The sequence below is a fragment of the Suricata suricatta genome, chromosome 5 (assembly GCF_006229205.1).
Source record: "Suricata suricatta isolate VVHF042 chromosome 5, meerkat_22Aug2017_6uvM2_HiC, whole genome shotgun sequence".
In the NCBI taxonomy this organism is placed as follows: domain Eukaryota; kingdom Metazoa; phylum Chordata; class Mammalia; order Carnivora; family Herpestidae; genus Suricata; species Suricata suricatta.
The window spans coordinates 11806818-11826684 of NC_043704.1; the positions used below are offsets into that span (position 1 = coordinate 11806818).

General features: G+C 49.1%; 1 protein-coding gene across 5 annotated transcripts in view; it reads left to right on the plus strand.

Moving 5' to 3' along the window:
• Nucleotides 1–19867, plus strand: part of RUNX1 (RUNX family transcription factor 1) — a 242519-nt gene that overhangs the window by 169087 nt on the left and 53565 nt on the right. For all 5 annotated transcript variants that reach the window (XM_029938999.1, XM_029939001.1, XM_029938996.1 and 2 more), the window contains one exon: nucleotides 12904–13008. In XM_029938999.1, coding sequence (XP_029794859.1) covers nucleotides 12904–13008 — 105 coding nt within the window. The remainder of the gene's footprint in view (nucleotides 1–12903; nucleotides 13009–19867) is intronic.

The window sequence follows — 19867 nt, forward strand, 5'->3', positions numbered from 1 at the left end:
ATTTGGAAAACATCTGAAGGGGTTCTTGGTGCATCAAGGTCGTGTCTGCTGCAGGTTGAATTTTGCAAAGAGTTTTGCTGAGAGAGCTTTCTCTGGTTTTTGCTTGCTCGCTTTTGCCCTGCATGGAAACCCCCACTCTTACCGTTCCTGTCCCCATGGACGCATCTACTCCCTGTAAGCTCCCCCCGGCAAGGCAGCCATCCCCCAGATTCCGAGATCCATTGCGTGTCAAATGAGAGAGCTGACTATCGAAATGGGCAGCGTCTGCCTTGGGGACTGTGCAGAGCCCATGTGCTGTCCCTACATGTGCTTGAAAGTGAAGGTCACCAGGGAAAGAGCTCAAGAACAGCTGTGGCGTGCTTGGGGACACTGCTGGGGTAAGAGAGACCCAAGCAGCACCATGAAAAAGATGGGAAACTGTTCCCCAGAGCTCCCAAGAGGTGGACACCCGGGAATTTTCAAAACCTAAAAAATCCGATCCTAGAAAAGCTCTGTGAGGTATCATCTGTGCCTGGCACAGAGCGGAGTCTCATTAAACATCTTCCAGCGAGCGAAGGCTCCCAGACCCTTCAAGATGCACAGCCTCATGGTTAGTGCCTGGACTTTACTGGATTCTCTGTGGAGGAGGCCGCCTCCCCCTCAACATTATCAACACCTAAGGCTGATTTTCCATTCCTGTGGGCTGTCCTGTGTGTTGTCAAATGAATAGCAGTACCCCTGGCCTCCACCCAGTAGCATCTCCCTTCCCAACCGTGACAGCCACCCATGTTTGTGGATGTTGCCAAGTGCCACTGGGGGTGGGGGTGGGGTGAGGGGATCGCCCTGCCAGAGAACGCTATCACAGAGCTGTGCATTCGTGGGCAAGTCACTTGACCTCTCTGAGCCTGATTCTGGCTCTGTCCTGGGGGGGGGGGCGGGGGTGAGGGGTTACAGGGAGGATGACCTCACCTAAGACGCACTGCGGGAGTCACCACCTTGTGTGGTAGATGTGCTTCAATGACAGGGACTCTGTAGAGTAGATTCCAGAAACTCTGGGAGCTCGTAACAAACAGCCACGGGGACCTGCTTTTTTGTGTGTCCACACGGATGAGATTTCCTGGAGGGAACATCGAGCCTTCCCCTTACTCCTCAGCCCTCAGCCACATGGATTTCTCCGGTCCCGAAAGAGTTATACGCAGCGGGCACCGAGATTTCAGATTAGCAATGGCAGAGGCGAAAGTCACTACGTACTGTAATTTGAGGCACGTTTTTCATGGGAAAAGAAGTTCTCCCAACGTAGCCATTCCAAGTCTTCGGTCCAAACATTAATGGCATGCAAATATTTATGATGCATACACGCCCCTTTAATTCCCCACCGTATTTTAACAATAAACACAGCATTTTCACAATGAAGCAGAATAACCCCTTTGTCCTGTCTCTGGGCTCCCCAGGCTGGCACCCAGGAGCGTCACATTCTTCCTGCACGGTAATTGCTGACTCCACCCAAGTTTGGGGAGTTTTATAGTTGTGCCACGGCGGCTTGCCTTGGATCAGACTTAAGGACATCCTGGCTGTTCCGCTGGGAGCCATTTTAAGATTGTATCACTGCATTTTTGGAAACTGCAGGTGAATATTCATGCACCTTTTTTTTTTTTTTGGCCATCTATGAATGGAGAGTTAATTAATCTGGCTACTGCTTGGAAAAGTATCTTATGTATACTATCATCTCACGTTCTGTCCAAATCCATGGGCTCTACATTACATGGAAGGCGTTTTTTTCTTGGTCAGTGTTCCTCAGATTTACAGCAACAACCTAGAACACACACATCTGTTCGCGACGATTCTCTGGGTCTATGGAAGGTCTTGTCGGAGACGGGGGTGCATTTGCGGGGCTCGCTAAGATGTGCTGGCCTCGGTCTCCCCATCTGTACGGTAGGCGCCACCGTGCCGTTCACACAGGCCTCGAAGGGCGTTAGGATGATTGAAACAAGACAAAGTGTGCTGGCAGGACTCAGGAAGAAGAGATCACACTCACCGGGGCATGTCCTTCCCTCTGCCGTGAGGAGCACGGACGGAGCTGGGAAAAAAGCAGGCACGTGAGTCCCTGAATCAGAAACGTAGGAAGGAAGCTGTTTTCTACCGCTGCTTCTGGATGTGAAGAATTCCTTTATCCAGTCATGAACCTCATAAAACGAGCTCCTGAGACACAGCAGGAGCGTCACAAATATTCATAAATAAGTACAAAAATAATAATATAATCATTCTAGACATTTACTGGATTTTTTGACATGGGCTGGACCTTGTGTTCCTCCATTTTAACTGATGAGGCTAAGGCTGTTTTAAGGGTTTGGACCCTTCCAATGAGGAAAGTATAGTGTCCATTGCTTTTTTTTCTTAGCATTCACCCCCATGCCCAGAGATCATTGAATGAGGACATTTCATTCATTCTTCATTCATTCATTCATTCATTCATTCATCAAATAGTATGCGTTGTGCACCTCCTGTGTTCCAGGCCTTGGGTCCCCATTGGAGTTTCCAAGATCAGCCAAAGCGGGGGAGGGGGGCTTTGGAGCAGGATGAGACCCAGAGGCTCAGGGCCTGGACGTCTATCCACACTGGGAATCTGGCCTGGTCCCAGGGAAATGGAGGACCACCCACATGTTTGTAGCAGACACTTGACCTCGGTAGATACAAATTGTAGAAAGATGGTCAGATTGCAGATTTAGAAAGAGAAAGGATGCTTGAGGCTTTCGAGACCGAAAACTGTCATTTCTCCCTGCAGGAAGCCTCAGATGTGTGCATACCCAGTTTGTAGATACCCTGTTTGGTGACTGGCATTGGCCCCAAAGCCCACCCCTGCCAGGCCCTGCCCCCTATACCCCCAGTTTTGCCTGGAGCTTCCCTCTTCTTTCAGCCTCCACCCCACCTGCCTTCCCGGAAACAGCCACTGTGGTGTCTGAAAGGCTGCTGGCAGGACAGAGGACCCCAGCGCGGCCTTCCCTCCTAAATGTCCACCCCTGGGTCTCTGCTGAAGCGCCACGTGGGGCTGGCTGTGTGCACGAGGCAGCAGGCCATCGCACTAGCAGAATCAGATGAGGCTACTTTGATCACCTGTCCCCTACGTAAGCCTCTAGCTCTATTTCCACAGGGGAACGTGGGTCACCAACCAGATGGCTCTCCCAGCAGCAGTTCAGGGCCTTGGAAGTGTTTGGGCTAAAAGGATTAAACCCTGATTCCTCCACCAAGATGCCCAGGAGCCATGACACCAAAGGAAAAGGCCAAGGTCATGGAGAAACCGTGAAATCTGGGGAGAGGAATTCAAAGTCATGTGAGCATCATGGCACCTTGGGGTTTGGTAAATATTCTCCAGGAAGAAGGAGGCTTGGCCATCCGTTCCCCAGGTGACGCTGAGCACAAGGAAAGCCAGGCCTTCCGAGTGAAATCAGACATCGTAAAGAACCGGCTGTCAAATTGAAAATTTATCGGATAATTCATTGACCCAGTGACCAAACGTGTTTTTTTATTGCCTCGGAACAAGACACAAAGATGAATAAAATGCTGTCCCTGTCCTCAACTCCCAGAAGAAATTTCCAGAGAAAATGCTTTGCATGTGTTCACCTTTCTCTATATAAAACAACTCTTCCAAACAATCCATCTCTCCAAAAAAAAAAAAAAATGCTGTTTTTTAGGAAAAACTGAGTTCTGCATTTGAAGTCTATGTCAATCGCCTTTGGGGGAGGGGCCAGTAACATGCCCCTCCACCGAGTCTGCATTTTGCCTGGGTGGATGCAGGTACCCTTAGATCAACACATTGGCAAACATATGGGGCCCTTTGCGCACCTGTGGATACACACTGACATCTTCATTTCAGTTCAATTTAGAGAAGGTAGGAAATTCTGTGCAACTTGAAGGATTTGTACCCTATCCAGAAATCCTCATATCAATCACTCAACAGCTCCCCTGTCAAAAATAGGGGTGTTTAGAGGAAGAAATGGATGAGAGCAAAAGCATGAATTCTGGGTGTTCTGTGGTTCCAGGGAAAAAGTGAGAAATATAAATTAAAAATGCTTTCTTTGTGTGAATGGGGCACCTGGGTGGCTCAGTTGGTGGAGTGTCTGACTCTTGATTTTGGCTCAGGTCATGATTTCATGGTTCATGAGATTGAGCCCCACACTGGGTTGGGTGGAGAGCCTGCTTGGGATTCTCTCTCTCTCTCTGGCTCTCCCCCCACTTGCATGCCCGCTCTCTTTCTCTCTCCCTCAAAATATATAAACATCTTTTAAAAATGTTTAGTGTGTGGCACCTGGGCAGCTCAGTCAGTTGAGCATTAGACTCTTGATTTCAGCTCAGGTCATGATCACATGGTCGTGAGATGGAACCCCGAGTCCAGCAGGAAGTGGACCCTGCTTGGGAGTACTCTTTCCCTCTCTCTCTGCCCCACTCCCTCTGCTTGCTGGAGCTCCCTCTCTCTCTCTCTCAAAAAAAAAAAAAAAAAAAAAAGTTTTGCGAAAAATACCCCCAGTTCAGATTTGCCTTGGAATCTGAGGGTGCATTAGTTTTAATACTTAGTTATCCTTGATGAAAGGTAGACCCGGCACAATCTATACAGTAAAGGAGAACTCTTGCTGCAACATTTCCGAGTCTGTTGGGATTTCCAGAATTTGCAAAGAGCAACACTTGAGGCTTCATGGGCTTTTCTTGCTTTTCAAAAGCTGCATTTTTTTGTTGTTGGTTGACTTTTCTTTACTTGCTCTCTTAAGTATTTAAAGTTTGTGAGCAACAGCCAGTTTTCCTGCAGAGACGCACGCCCGAGTAAAAGATGTCATGATGCTGTGTCCCCTGCCCCTTGTCCCTTATGGCCCCCACGGCAGACGGCCCTCTGTGCCGACAGCCTTCCCTTGTGTGACAAAGGGTAAGTTTCACATCCCGCTGAAACTGCCCAAAAAGGAGAAGATGACTCTCAGGTCCAAACCTACCCCAAGGAGAGTGACAGACACACCTCCCAGTGGCCGAGGAGCCAATGGCACAGGCAGATGGGAACCAAACCCAGGGAGGGATAGTCACAACAGAACCCTCTCGTCCCTGACACCATCGGCAGAGGACGACATGGCTGTGATGTGACTTCTGAATCTGCTTTCCCACTCATGGGTGAGAAATGATTTTGAGTGGCCTTTACTCCTTGTCTTTCCCTCCGCACCCTCGGCCCTGTGGGGAGCGGTTCTGAGGTTTGGCCGCTTCTCAGAAGCAGTAAAAAAGCGGTCCAGGCCAGGGCCACGGGGAACTGCAGTGTCCAGGGACGGCTTTGTGAGACCACAGGTGGCCATCGGAGGTCAGCAGCCCCAGGCCTGGAAACGAGGGGCTGCCTTGAAGTGTCGGGAAGGCTCACCCGTGACCTTCCTCCCGACTAAATAAAGCAGTTAGTCTTTTGTCCTGGCATTTGCACGAATGCACTGGCGTCGAAGGGGGCGACACATGCTCGCCTGGGAGCACTTGACCCAGCTGGTTTATACGGCGGACAAGCCAGCCACAGTGGTGCCTCACAGAGACCGCCAGCTGGCGGGGCAGGAGTGAACTTGACATTCCAGTTGAACGTGCAGTTTTCCTGATGTGTCTGCGGGCCTCGGTCTGCTGTCCTGTCTGCTGCCGTCTGTGCTCCACCTCGGTTTGCTCGATGGAACTTCTGGGGAAAACGGGGAGGGCCTGGTGGAGGTTCAAGGGCACCACCTGCCCAGCACCCACTGCCCCGTCCGACCTCGATGTGCCTGGTCACCAGCACCTCTTCCCCAGATCGCCCACACCTGCACCTGCGTGGAATCACTTTTGTCACGTCTTGAACAATAATTGAACTAATACGTGCTGACTGCTTTCACTGAACTTGTGTAGTGACACCATGAGATGGAAGGACTGGTATTACCCCCATTTTACAGATGACAAAACCGAGGTCCCCGAGAGGTTAAGTGACTTGCTCAAGGTCACACAGCTACATGTGGCAGAGATATGGACATGGGCATTTTTGGCTTGAGGGTCCACCCTGTAACCAGCTCTCCGCATAATCCCATACTCACCAGATTATATGCTCAGTGCCTTATCTTTCCTACCTTTGAGCGTAAGACGACACTTCTGTCCCCTGTCTTATAACTCCTGCCTCCTTATTCAGTCCTATCGTTGGAGCTTCTAAATAGTTTCTAAATAGCTTCTTCCTAGAACCCAACCACTGGCCAGAGCAGTTTGAGCTAGGTCTCTGTGAGCAGGAGAAGGAAGGTCTCAGGACACCTCTTGTTCGCTTCCTCCACGGTGAGCCCCCACGCCAGACACCTGCAAGCCTGCTGCTTGTCCCCTTGGGCTGAGAGCTGCGGCCTGGCCTTTCAGCAGCAGGGCCCCAGGCACCTGCTGGTCTCCTGGCACCAAAGCCAGGGCCGCAGGGAGCCTCCAAGCATCTCCGGGCAAGGACTCACTCCAGGCCACACAAGTGAATGAGTATCAGCTCTCTCTACAGGAGCAACAGACTCCCAGACCTACATTCGATCCTGTAATTTCGCCAGTGCATCCTGCTTCGCTCTCCTCTCCCTTACAGTGGCCACAGTTTGCCGAGAAAAACACTTGAGCGTCTTTCACGCTCCACACCCACGCACTTCAAATACCGGGCCCATGGGTCATGGTAATGAGGGAATCTGGCTAATAGCCCGTGTCCTCTGGGTGGGAGACAATCACTCCTGCTGCAGGGGCCGGCCAAGAAGGGCAGTGTCTCCACAGGGACAGGTGGGAGGGGGCGGAGGGCAGAGCGTTGCAGGTCCTGAGGCTCAGAACGGCAGTCCTGGGTGCCCACTGGCTGACTGGCCCCAGTTATCAAGCTCGGTGCCAAGTCTGGTCGGAAGAACACAGGGAAGGAAAAGGCAGAATTTTCCCAGAGTGGAAAAATGTCACACGCACCTGTGAACAAAGTGTCATCACTTATTACCTCTGTCTATGAGGTAATAAGCAGATGTCCTGGTGCTCGAAGCTGCAAACAAGAGCCCATTGTGAGGGACACAAGCCGAATATCTCCGCCTTCAGAACAGCACATTCCCGGACCCAGAAGGAAGGCCCCAGCCAGTAGCTCTTACTGGAGAGACAGTCACATTTCTTGGGACTGCACAATGATGCGCATAAAATGATAGAATTGTAATTACAAGCAACAATTGCGCAAATATTTGCCTTGGTTGAATTTCTTTCCTTTTTTTTTAATTTTTATGTCTTTATTTTATTTTGAGAGAGACAGAGAGTGAGCAGGGGAGGGGCAGAGAGAGAGGGAGAACAGAATTGGAAGCAGGTTCCAGGCTCTGAGCTATCAGCACAGAGCCCAACACGGGGCTTGAACCCACAAACCATGAGATCAGGACCTGAGCCGAAGTCGGCGGCTTAACCGACTTAACCGCCAGGCTTAACCACCCAGGCACCCCACCCTGGTTGAACTTTATTCCCTGTTGAGTAGGCCAGTCTGTGGTTGCCCAGGGGGCGGCAGTAACCGCTCCACGGCCAGGAGCTCAAATTCAGCTCAGTAAGAAGCTTCCGAACTATAACCCAGGCCTATGGTTAGCTGCGGAGCAGTTTGGGTTCAGTGAAGTCACCGGGGCCGTCTTCGCTTTTCTGGGCGCTGGTGGAGTGTGGGCAGTGTGCCAGGAATCTGGATTCCCAGGGCTGCTGTCACTGAGTTTGCAAGTAGAGATTTGGGATCTCCTGACGATAACGTGAAGAACAGTGGGCGTAACGCTGAGAGATCTGTGCTCTGCTGTGTATATGGGCTCTGTGACTTGAGGCAAATTACGTAATTTCTCTGAGCCTTGACTACCTGTTAATGAGGGACGATAAAAGCTATTTTGTTGGGTTTTTTTTTAAGTTTATTGATTTAGTTTTGAGAGAGAGACAGAGAGAGAGAGTAGGGGAGGGGCAGAGAGAGAGGGAGACACAGAATTCAAAACAGGCCTCAGCGTCTAAGCTGTCAGCACAGAGCCCGACACGGGGCTCAAACTCATGAACTGTGAGATTCTGACCTGAGCTGAAGTTGGAGGCTCAACTGACTGAGCCACCCAGGCACCCCAAAATCTATCTCGTTTATTTCATCCCATTCCGAGGACCCAATGCGATAGTATAGAGGAAAGTGTTTGGAAGGTTGCAAGTTCTACACAGATCTGAAAATGCCAGTGGTGTAAAAACTAATCCTTTGTCGTCATTTCGCAAATCAAGATTAGGATGATTGTATGGGGCGCCTGGGTGGCTAAGTCAGTTGAGTGTTGCCTTGGTTGAATTTCGGCTTGATCATGATCTCATCGTTCATGAGATCAAGCCCCGAGGTCGGGCTCTGAGCTGACAGTGTGGAGCCTACTTGGGATTCTCCATCTCCCTTTGTCTGTCTACCCCTCCCCCACTCTTGCACACACCCATTCTTCCTCTCTCTCTCTCTTTTTTGCTCTCTCTCTAAATGAATAAATATTTTAAAAAAGGATAGGATGATTCTAGCAGGCTGCCACAGGAGTGGGACCATTTCAGGGGGTAAAATGCACAGGTGCCTGTAGAGAGCTTGTTACTCATAATGTCAGGACCAGAACTCTGAAGACATTCGGTGTCTGAACTAGGTTGTACGGTGTTCCCTAAAGATCCATGTTCACGGGATACCTCAGAATGTGACCTTATTTAGATACCGGGGTTTTGCAGATGTAATCAAGTAAGCCGAGGTCATCTAGGAGGAGGGTGGACCCTGACTCCAATGACAGGTGTCCTTATAAAGAAGGAGAAGTGGATCTGGAGACAGAAGCCACACGGGGGAAAGAAGACCACGTGACAGCAGAGACAGAAGCTGAAGGATGCACCTGGAAGCCCGGGAAAGCCACGGCTTGCCAGCGAGCTCCAGGAGCAGGGACAAGGAAGGACAGAGTCTGCCCCAGAGCCCTCAGAGGGAACGTGGCCCTGCCACACCTTGATATTCCACTCCTGGCCTCTAGAAAAATGACACAATAGATTTCAGTTGTTTTAAGTCTCCCCCACCCGTGGACCTTCTGTTTTGTGATAATTCGTTACAGCAGCCCTAGAAAACTAATACAGTATTTTCAGGGACTCTGACAGGCTGTGTGCTTGTGCAGCGGTAGGGGAGGCACGTGGGGGCATGCACACACCTGCACACGCACAGGTGCACAGGAATATGGGCGCCAGGAGGGCTGCGTCCTCAGAAGATACAGTGAGTTGAAAGTGACATTGTGTGTATCCCAGGAACCCCAACCTCCCTGTTTCCTGTTTCGCAGACCAGGAGACTGAGACCCAGAGAAGTCACATCATTTGTTACATGAACTTTTGTGATTCGTACACATCGTTTGTTACATGTATCTAAGCCTCTTGCAGGAAGAGCCGCCTGGCCCCTTTCCCCTCCAAACCTGCTGGATCCCTGGGGCCGTGTTGTTACTCATTGCTTGTGTCCTCAAAGTCCTTTCTTTTTTCCCCTCATTTCAATCCCTCCACTCCTGCTACCCTCATCCTTTGCCACCTTCCTCTGAGAGAGGCATGTTGGGCCTGGACCGCTATCCCTGTCCTCGGGCTTTCACAGACGGAAACCCATTCAGCCCCCCATCGAAGGCGAAGACCACTTTTGGAGGCAGATGCGGGGAGGCTGCCTGAAACAGGAGCCCCCCTTTGAAGCCAGGAACACAGAGGCAGGGGGCAGTGTGGGGGCAAAGCAAGGAAGGCATGGCCGGCTGGCCAGAGGGCTGGAGGAAGACAGACCCCATAGTGGAAATCCTGTGACTGTGAGTGCAGCTCGGAGGAGACACGTCCAGCTGGAGGAGAGGAGTGAGTGAGAAACAGCACGTGGGGGGCTCATCCGGGAGAAGGTCCTCCTAGCTGGCTGTGGGATTCATTCTTAGTACAGCTCTTTGCTCTTGTAGGGTCTTTTTTTCATTTTTAATATTTATTTTTGAGAGAGAAAGAGACAGAGAGACAGAGTATGAGCAGGGGAGGGGCAGAGAGAGAGGGAGACACAGAATCTGAAGCAGGCTCCAGGCTCTGAGCTGTCAGCACACAGCCTGACGTGGAGCTCAAACCCACAAACTAGGAGATCATGACTTGAGCCAAAGTTGGGCGCTTAACCGACTGAGCCACCCGGGCGCCTCCCCACCTTGTAGGCTCTTGACAGAAGGTGGATGGCAGCAGGGCTGAGGACCACGGGGACGGGCTGCCTGGGCTACAGCCGCCTTTGCTCCCTTGACCAGTTCCCAGGTGGGCAGGTGACCTGGGTCCTGCCTCCCCATCGCTGCACCCTCCTCCCCAGGCCTGACCAGCAGCCCCTCCTGCCCACCACCCTACCTCAGCGAGATGCTAAAAGAGAAGTGATCTGGGGTATCGCCTGGCCACATTGGAATGTTGTACTAAAGATGGCAAATCCCTAAATCCCAAAAGGAATCTTCTCTGGGTTCCAGGAGAGAAGAGAAACTATTGGGAAGATAAATTGGGGAGCTGGGCGTCCTGGGCTCCTCCAGTGCTCTGGCTCCCCTCCCCGGTCACCCCTCCCCCAAGAGCAGCCTCACCTGTCAGCTGTGACTTTGGTTGTGAATCCAGGCCAGAAGAAACCGTTTCAGCATCCACTGGTTACACGTCACTGTTGTTCTTATCCTAGGTTTCACTAGACAGAGTGCAGCCCCTGGGAATGGTTCCCTGGGGACTTTTCATGATTAGGAATCTCTGGCTTGCGGTGGCCCGAGGTCACGTAATAGATCCTTGAACAACGTGGGTTGAGCCATGCAGGTCTTCTTACGTGCAGATTTTTTTTTTGATAAAATACAGTACAGGACTGTAAACCTATTTTCTCTTCCTTACGATTGTCTTAATAAAATTTTCTTTTCGGGGCGCGGGGGTGGCTCAGTCAGTTAAGTGTCTGACTTGGGCTCAGGTCATGATCTCACGGTTCCTGGGTTCGAGCCCCGCATTGGGCTCTGTGCTGTCAGCACGGAGCCTGCTTCAGATCCTCTGTCGCCCTCTCTCTCTCTCTCTGCCCCTCCACCGACCCCCTCTGTTCTGTCTCCTTCCAAAAAATAAGCAAACATTAATAATAATAATACTAGTATTGCCTTTTTCTCACTTACTTTATGACAAGAACACAGTACATAATATATATGAAATACAAAATCCGTGTTAATCGACTGTTTACATTATCGGTGAGTCTTCAGAGTGACAGTAAGCTGTTGGTGGTTTTGGGGGATTTTCAGCAGGGCAGGGGGTCGCTGCCCCTGAAACCTGTATTGTTCAAGGGTCACTTGTGTTTTTATTGAGCTTTTTTGTGGCTTGCTTTTGTATGAAAATGTGCACGACAGTTGAAAGTACTCTGTTCTTTCTAACGTGGGGAAGGAAGAGGATTGAGTTTTATGCAGTTTGGCAGCGGTTAGGGGGATGGGCGGGCCTTTCATTTCTTCTAGGTTTCGTGTCACGCTATGTGGCTAAGAGGAGAAACTGTTAAACTGAGGCCCACCGCACTGACGGGGGCGGTCCGAATGTCATGCTTAGTCAGACCTTGGGATCCCGTTGGGAAGCTATGAGAAACAGAAAAGAAAAGTAACAAAAGTGAGCACCACACACACACACACACACACACACACACACACACACACACACCTTTGAATATCATGCTCTCAATACTATTTTAATGAGTTTATTCCTATTAACTCACTTAACAACCCCCCAATTCAATAAGGTGGGATGAATGTATGTCCCCATTTTCCAGGGAAGGGCACAGAGGCACGGAGGAGTCTAGGGCCAAGCCAGAGTTCAAACCTAGAGTTCATCCTCTGAACCACCTAGCCAAGAAATGTTTTAAATGATCGATATATGTGTATATTAATACTTATATTATTAACATTAAGTGTTGGTATATTTATGTTCTATTCATTATTAATGTATTTATACAGTAGTCATTATATTCTAAGTTTTACATATATTTTAAAATAGCTTTTAAAAGTTACTAAAACCGTGGCAGTAGGCACATGTTCTAAGAAGGTGCTTGCGTCCCACGCATATATGTGAAGTGCCTATCCTGTTTATTGAACCTCAGTCTGTCAGTTACATAGTGTGAAGTCAGTTTATTGACTATAACTTTTGTCTGGCTAATCCCATGAGTGCCTGTAGTAGCAGCCTACATTTAAAAATAATATTTAGGGGCGCCCGGGTGGCTCAGTCGGTTAAGCATCTGACGTCGGCTTAGGTCACGAGCTCCTGGTTCATGAGTTCGAGCCCCGCATCGGGCTGTGTGCTGACAGCCCAGAGCCTGGAGCCTGCTTCAGATTCTGTGTCTCCCTCTCTCTCTGTCCCTCCCCCACTTGCTCACACATGTGCTCTCTCTCTCTCTTGCTCTCTCTCAAAAAAATGACTACATATAAGAAAAGTTGAGAAATAACAATAATATTTAAAGTCAACCAGCAATGAGTGTTTTTGAAATACAGAGAGAATAATTTTAATTTAGCCTATTCTCAAACTCAGGAAATTTGTCTTTCCCAATCCTTGAAGGGACAAGCAATGTTAAAAAGGAAAGATGGATTCAGTTTCTTTTACTCCTTGGGGATCCTCTGTGGGGAGTGGACAGCAGCCAATCGGATCCTATGTTCCCTGGAGTCTTGACTTGAAAGACAACAGAGCTGAATGTCTCTTGATCCGTGTTGTTTTATTGATGATTAAAAGGAAGCCGTGTAACTATGTGAAGTGTTAACATCTAGACAAACACCAAAGGTGTGCGTTCCAGAATTTAAGCAGAGCCAAACTCCAGGGAGTGTTGGAAAAACCACCAGCTTGGGCTGAAGCGGTACCACCTTTCCAATCTGATGGCTGGAAGGCATACATTAGTGGTCAGCTACCCAGCGACATACCCAGGCCGCCACCTCATTGTTTTATGTGTTCTCTTTTGTGTCCCAACAGGGAAAAGCTTCACTCTGACCATCACGGTCTTCACAAACCCACCGCAAGTTGCCACTTACCACAGAGCCATCAAAATCACAGTGGATGGACCCCGAGAACCTCGAAGTAAGTGGGCCCCCCAATCGGGGCTGGCAAACCTCTGGACTGGCACCTTGGGGCACCAGGGAAGGCATCTCAGAATCCTCGGGTTTGACTGGTGTTGCTCAAGTGAGGCTAAAACCTCCATCAGAGAGGACTTTGAGGCTCCTGCAGGGAAAAAGAATTTTATTGTTGACACTCACTCCTCAAAGTTTGTCTCTGAGCACTGGGCTCCTTTTAAAGCATTCTCTTAGAGGGCAGAAGCAAATCAGCCTGAGTTGTGTGCATGTTGGAAGCATTTCGAGGCTGCACGAGACTAAGGACGGGTCCCTCTAATACACAGTAAAGTTCAACAGGATCAGAAACGAACAGTAAATGGAAGATCTGGCCAGCCACAGAGGTGGCCAAAAAAATGCCTGAGGGTCAGAGTGGACCATAAGTAGCTGATTACTATCCATGCTGGCCCTTTTCTTCATTGGTTAAGGCCAGAGGTGAAAACTCAAAATGACCTTTTCTTTTCTGTGACATGGATCAGAATCTTATTACAGGATTGATTAAAGTAGAGAATGGGAGGGCAAAAGAATTCCTGGGGGGAAACCAGTAAATACAGAAAGACGGTACAAAAAAAAAAAAAAAAAAAGCTCCTGTGAGGAAAGCTTTTTTAAAAAGCAGTGGGGTTGTTTAGTCTGCAGAAAGATGTCTTCACGGTGACTTAATGACTATCTTTGAGTAAACACAAGAGTAACACTCTTTTCCAGAACCACACCCTTCCCCGGGATGCAGGCCGGGTTCTGCCCAGCATCTGCATGCCCGCCAAACTGTATCAGGTCCCCGGGGTGGAAAATGAGTACCGTCTCTTCTCGTGGGAGAGAGATTCAAAAACAGGGCTTCCCACTTATGCCCGGAGGTTGAGATGCAAAGGAGGTCAGGTGGTAAAATGGACTGGTTAAGGATTCGCGTTCTGGGGGGCTGGGGGGAAGGCACACAAGTGGAGTTCTGGTTCAGGCCCTTAAGCCTTCAGCGAGTTACGGAGCCTCCTGGACCTCAGTTTCCTCATCTGCAAAGTGGAGATAATAGTGAGAGCCTGTTTTATGAAGTAGAAGGAGATGGTGCTTTGTGCCTGCACAGAGCATGAACTTGGGTGAACTTGGGAAGCGTTCTCCGTCTGTGGGGGTGGGGGCTCCCTGCCCACCTGAGTGGCTGCTGCGCGACAGGGCCATCCTCCAGACGCCTTTCCCGTGGTGGCGGTGGTGCCGATGGGCTGTGAGGTGGCCCCCAGGCATCACGCTGTGCTCACCCCAGCCTGTGGCCTCCTTTCCTGCAGGCCTGGCTGCAGCGTCGTGGTGTCTTGATCACCAGCTAGACCCACCCCATGTGCTGCCCCAGCTTTCTCAGTGCCCCAGAGAGGGAGGAGCCCCCCAGAGACGCCCACCAGCAACAGTCCTCCTTCCTGCAGTCTGCCCGCTCCGTGACTCCCTTTCTCGTTTCCAACCCCCTTTACTGCCTCGCTGCTTTTTCTCTTGAAGTCACGGAGACTACGTAACGGGTCACACCCAGACTCGGGAAACTCTGGGAGTTTGGTAGCATCCCCCGATTCATGTCCATGTTTGACCCGCAGACCACAGACACAGGACCACACAGTGACAACCAAACCCAAGCTTGTAGGTTTCCCGAGTAGGCGTGGCAAACTGAAGACTCATCGTGACCCTGTTCTATGAATAAGGGAACAGAAACACCCAGCAGGCGCCTTGGCTCTCCACGGAGGACCAAAGAGGAAGCAGGCTTAGATTAGAGCAAAGCCCAAAATTGGGGGGAGGGGCAGGCAGTTGTGAAGTATAAGGAAAATGACTCTGAGGGTAATTAAGTCTGTAGAGAGGCTCACTCAGGTGGCCGTAGAATCTGTCTTTAAAAATAGAAGCAGCAGTTTTGTCTCAGAACGTTCAAATGCCGACCTGCCTGGAGGAAGAAGCTTAAGCCCCGTGACCCCTCAATCTGCCTCCACCCCGTTACTCTCTCATGCCGAAAAGAGGGCGGGTTTTTGCCCCACTGCTTGTATTTGCTCTAACATTCAAAGAATGCCAAGTGGCTGAACTTCAGAAAAACAAATGATGGCCACTCTGACTTTTTAAGAACCGTCAGTCGGAGGGGAAAGGACACTATCGTAACAGCCTGCCTGTCGGTACAGTTGGCTCTCCTGCTGTTTTATGACTTTAGAAAGCAGTCTTTATTGAGAAGGGCTCTTTGAACAGACAGAAGGGATTTGCTTCAAGGAGGCGTCCACTTGCATGGCGTCCTTCCTGCCAAATGGAATTTGGGGTCTTAGGAAAAATGAAATGGGAGGTGGAAGCCTGCTGGAGAGAGGTGTCATGGCCCCAGGTACACAGTGTCACATTTCACAAAGGACTTCTAGAAGAATTCAGTGCACATGGCTCCCGGGGCGACTTGAGGAATGCTGACTTCTCCGATCACCCAGCAAGCAAGGGTGGGTCCCCTCCCTGCTCATCTTAGGCTCCCATCTCGCTTATTATGTGAGCATCTTGATTCACGGCGGGAACTACTTTTTGAAGTTCTGCTCACAGCCATTTTGTTTTTAACGAGAAAGTGAACAGAGTTGTTGTGGGGTTCTTTTTCAGCTTTATAGAGATGTAATGGACATATAGCATTGTGTAAGTTTCAGGTTGGCAACATGATGATTTGATATATGCGTATATTGCAAAACGATTGCCACAAAAGATGAGTTAACACATCGATCAGCTCAAATGATTAGTGTGTGTGTGTGTGTGTGTGTGTGTGTGTGTGTGCACGCGTGCCCTGTTAAACACACCCTATACATTACATCCGCAGGACCAAGTCATCTTATAACTGGAAGCTCGTACCCCTTGACCATCTTCACCCACTCCCCTGCACTCACTCCACCCCCACGCCCTGCCCCTGGTGCCCACTGATCGGCTCTCTAGTTTCTACGAGTTCTTCTCTTTTTTTTTCTTTATATTTTACATGTGAGATCCTACAGTATTTGTCTTTCTCTGTCTGACTTATTTCACGTAGCATATTGCCTTCAGTGTCCATCCATGTTGTTGCAAATGGCAGAATTTCCCTCCTTATTAAGGCTGAGTGATATTCCAGTGTGCGTGTGTGGATGTGGACGTGTGTGTGTGTGTATCACATTTTTTATCCATTCATTTACTGATGGACACTTAGGTGGCTTCTGGTCTTGGCTGCTTTCTAATGTTAGGAGAGGTCACTGCATGCAAGTCAGTGTCACATCGTGGACGAATACACTCTCCCCAGTCCGTGTTGTCATTACGGTGCTGTGAATTCTGGCCGGTTCTGGTAAAATGGCCCTGGCACTGGCAAGTCAAGTCATTTTGAAAGGTTCTGTCCTTTCATGACATCAAAGACTGAGGGAGCTGGAGAGAGAGAGCCTGCAGGCCTCATGGCCTCAGGGAGAAGGGAAAACCCCAGAGATAAGCGATGATTTGCCTTGGTTGGATAGAAATAGTTGGTCATAGGGCAGAAAGAGAGGGAGGAGCTCCTGGCCCAGAAGCCTGTACTCCCGTCGTCTACCCGTTCACCTCTCCATCCACCCGCGCCGCACGTTCATTTGTCACCTATTACAAACTCTCTGACCTGGCTTCGCACTCTCGCGTTTAAAATGAGGCGCTGGCTCATAGGACGTCTCACGTTCACGCCAGCTGTAAATGGCCTAGAAAGGGCAGATGGCAGTGCATCATCACAGGCACAGAGCCTTTAACTTGAAGCACTCATGCAAAGGACCAGAAGGAAAGCTTATGTCACTCAACCTGGGTGGCTCAGGGGGGTAGGCCTCCCACTCCTGATTTCAGCGCAGCTCATGATCTCACGGTTCATGAGTTCAAGCCCTGTGTCAGGCTCTGTGCTGACAGCGTGGAACCTGGTTGGGATTCTCTCTCCCTCTCGCTCTGCCCCTCACCTCCCGTGCGTTCTCTCTCTCAGAATAAATAAACATTAAAAAAAAAAAGAAAAGGATTATGAATTAGAAAGCATGCCAAGCTGTTTTCCAGGCCAACGGGATAGCGTGGCGCTTCCCACCCCACTTTCCTGGTTTTCAGCAGTGAAGGCACAGCACAAAGTGTGTTCAGAAGAGAACTAAAAACTATTTTCACTTCAGATGGTTATCTGCTCTTTTACGGTAACTGACCTGCCACGTAGTGAGTCAAAACTTGTTTTTTTCCTCATTCCATGGGATTTTTTTTGCATGTCAGACTAGTAGAAAAATTGCCAATTGAGGAAACATTAAATGTATTTTGGAGAAAACACCATCGGCAGGCGCTTTCTCTGCGGGGATCAGTTCTTGCCAGCAGCAATACGTACATAGTTCACAGATACATCACGGGTGGCTTGTTACTTGGATGGCAGTAGATAGAATGACACTTTGTGGCCTGTTAACATATTGAAAGCTAGTCTTCTCACTAAGCGGGAGAGAGAGTGACAGGATTTTTCAGAAAAAGGACATTTGAGAGTTGTTTTCTATGTATTTTTTATATCTGAGGGGGTCTAATGAAAACTTCTAACTCGAGTCCATGGATTGTCATATAATAATATTGAGATACGGAAGCCTGTTCTCTGTAGGTATTTCACTAAATAATTTGTGTGGCAGCCCGGGGCCATGGAGGAAGATGTCTTGCTAAGGAAGAGACTGAGGCCAGTGAGCAGTTGGGACCCTAAGTGACCCGACAGGCAGGGGGCAGGGATCCCAATGGTGCGGATTGGAGAGTCCTTCTGATGTCCCAAGCCATTACCTGTCTGGCCAGGTATCTGTTACATCTGGAACATTGAGTAACCTAATTAAAAATTGAAAAGATTAATAAAACAAATATTGGCCACTTCTGGGACGACACCTGCCCTCAGGTTAAAGGAGTCCTTCACGGGAACTGTTGTGCTCGCTCGGAACGCACAATAACAGAGAGCTAGGTGAAGCCATTACTTAAAAACGTCAGAAAATGCTATTTCCCGGGGCACTAGCCTTGCTGACTAACCTTCTTAAAATAGGGAATCGTAGTTAAAATAGATCCGTTGAAGGGTCTAACTCTTCATCACTCCATTGCTTTGCTAAGGACTCTATGGAGATCACATCACACAAATAGATTTCCGTCTATGATTTTGAATGTAAATAGCAGATCTCTAATAGAGAGACAGAAGAAACAAGATCCTTCAACATGGAGAGGATATTTCGAGGGAAAAACAGGGATGCATGAAAGGCACCTGCATACTGTGGCGATAAGGAGCCTAAACACATTTGAAAGAGTGTGGGATGAGCAGAAGAGTGTGTGGATTGCTCTTGTGAATAATGCACAGGGTTTTTTCCCTACTATTTTCTCTTAATAATAAAAACACCTAACAATAATTATAGCCAACAGTTAGTGCTTGTTGTTTGCCCAACATCATTCAAAGGGCTTCCCCTATACCAATTGCTATAATCTTTGCAAGAACAGGTGAGGAAGTGGGAGCCGAGAGGAGAGACATCCCTTGCTCAAGGTCACGCGGTCAGTAAGCCAGACCTGAAACGAAGCAGCTCAGACGCGGCAGTCCACAGACGCCAGTGTCTGTTTTTAACAACTGCACCAACTGCTCCTTGCGCTTCATTGTACTGAAATTTCTGTTGCAGAAATTTTTTATTAGGAGAGTTTATCAATACAATTCTTGTTCAAATATAGTTTTCTTCAAGAAAACTGAGCCTTGTAGCCTTGGCAGTCACTGGACAAGAAGGGAACCCGCATTCTTCCTTGGATGGGGTTGTAATGCAGTACAGGCTGGGGCACAGGGCAGGGCACAGGGCAGGGCCCAGTACAGCCGCGTGGCCACAGGTCCCTGTGGTTGGTTCCGTGTCTGTCACCAGGGTCTGCTTGGGGACCTGAAGCAGGGACCTCCAGTGTTGACATGTAGGAACAATGAATAATGTGACAAAATGAGGAGCACCTGGGTGGCTCAGTTGGTTAAACATCCGACTTCGGTTCAGGTCATGATCTCACAGTTTGTGGGTTTGAGCCCCACGTTGGGGTCTGGGCTGACAGCCTGGAGTCTGCTTCAGATTTTGTGCCTCCTTCTCTCTCTGCCCCTCCCCTGCTCATGCTCTGCTCTCTCTCTCTTTCTCTCGCTCTCAAAACTAAATAAACATTAAAAGAATTTTTTTAATGTAATAAAATGATCACCATATTGAACCATCCAAGTCCTTCGCCTCCCCCCGCCCTTGGCAAAGAGCTTCCTCGAGGGTCCAGATATACCGTGTGCAGCCCTCTGGAAAGATGAATGTCGGTGCGTTTGTCCCCAACCAGTTAGTGGACGGCCGTGCAGTTTTATAGGTCTGTGGGCTCAGGGTTGTAATTATCCATCTACAGTCGCTTTCTTTGCTCAGAATTGCTTAGGCATTTCTTCTAGGGAATGAATGGTGATCCACCTAATCCTCTGGATTTTTCAAATATCAGATTTGGACCTCAGTTTTTTTTTTCTAGATGAAATCTTACTCCACAAAAGAAAAAGGAAATACTGCTCTCTTCCCTCCTGCCCAGATATAAAGTAAGAGCCAGGCTGGGGTCAAAGAAGAGGTATTGTTCCACTGGCTTTATCCCTCCTTCCCACTCGGAGAGGCACTTCGGTGCTAAGATGAACATTCCGGGGTGACCTTCTCTGGTCTGATAATTCTCATGTGCTAAGCTCCCCAACAACCCCAAGACTTAGCAACAGCAATTTTTAAAGGATTAATAATGATCTGCCTAAATGTTTCCAATGAGTTTTAGAATGACTTTCTGTGTATTATTTTTAGTAGTATGAAACAAGATTAAGAAGAATTTCATATCAAGATTTCTCTGACCCTTGAGTTTTCAATGGACTTAATTCAGGCCAAGGG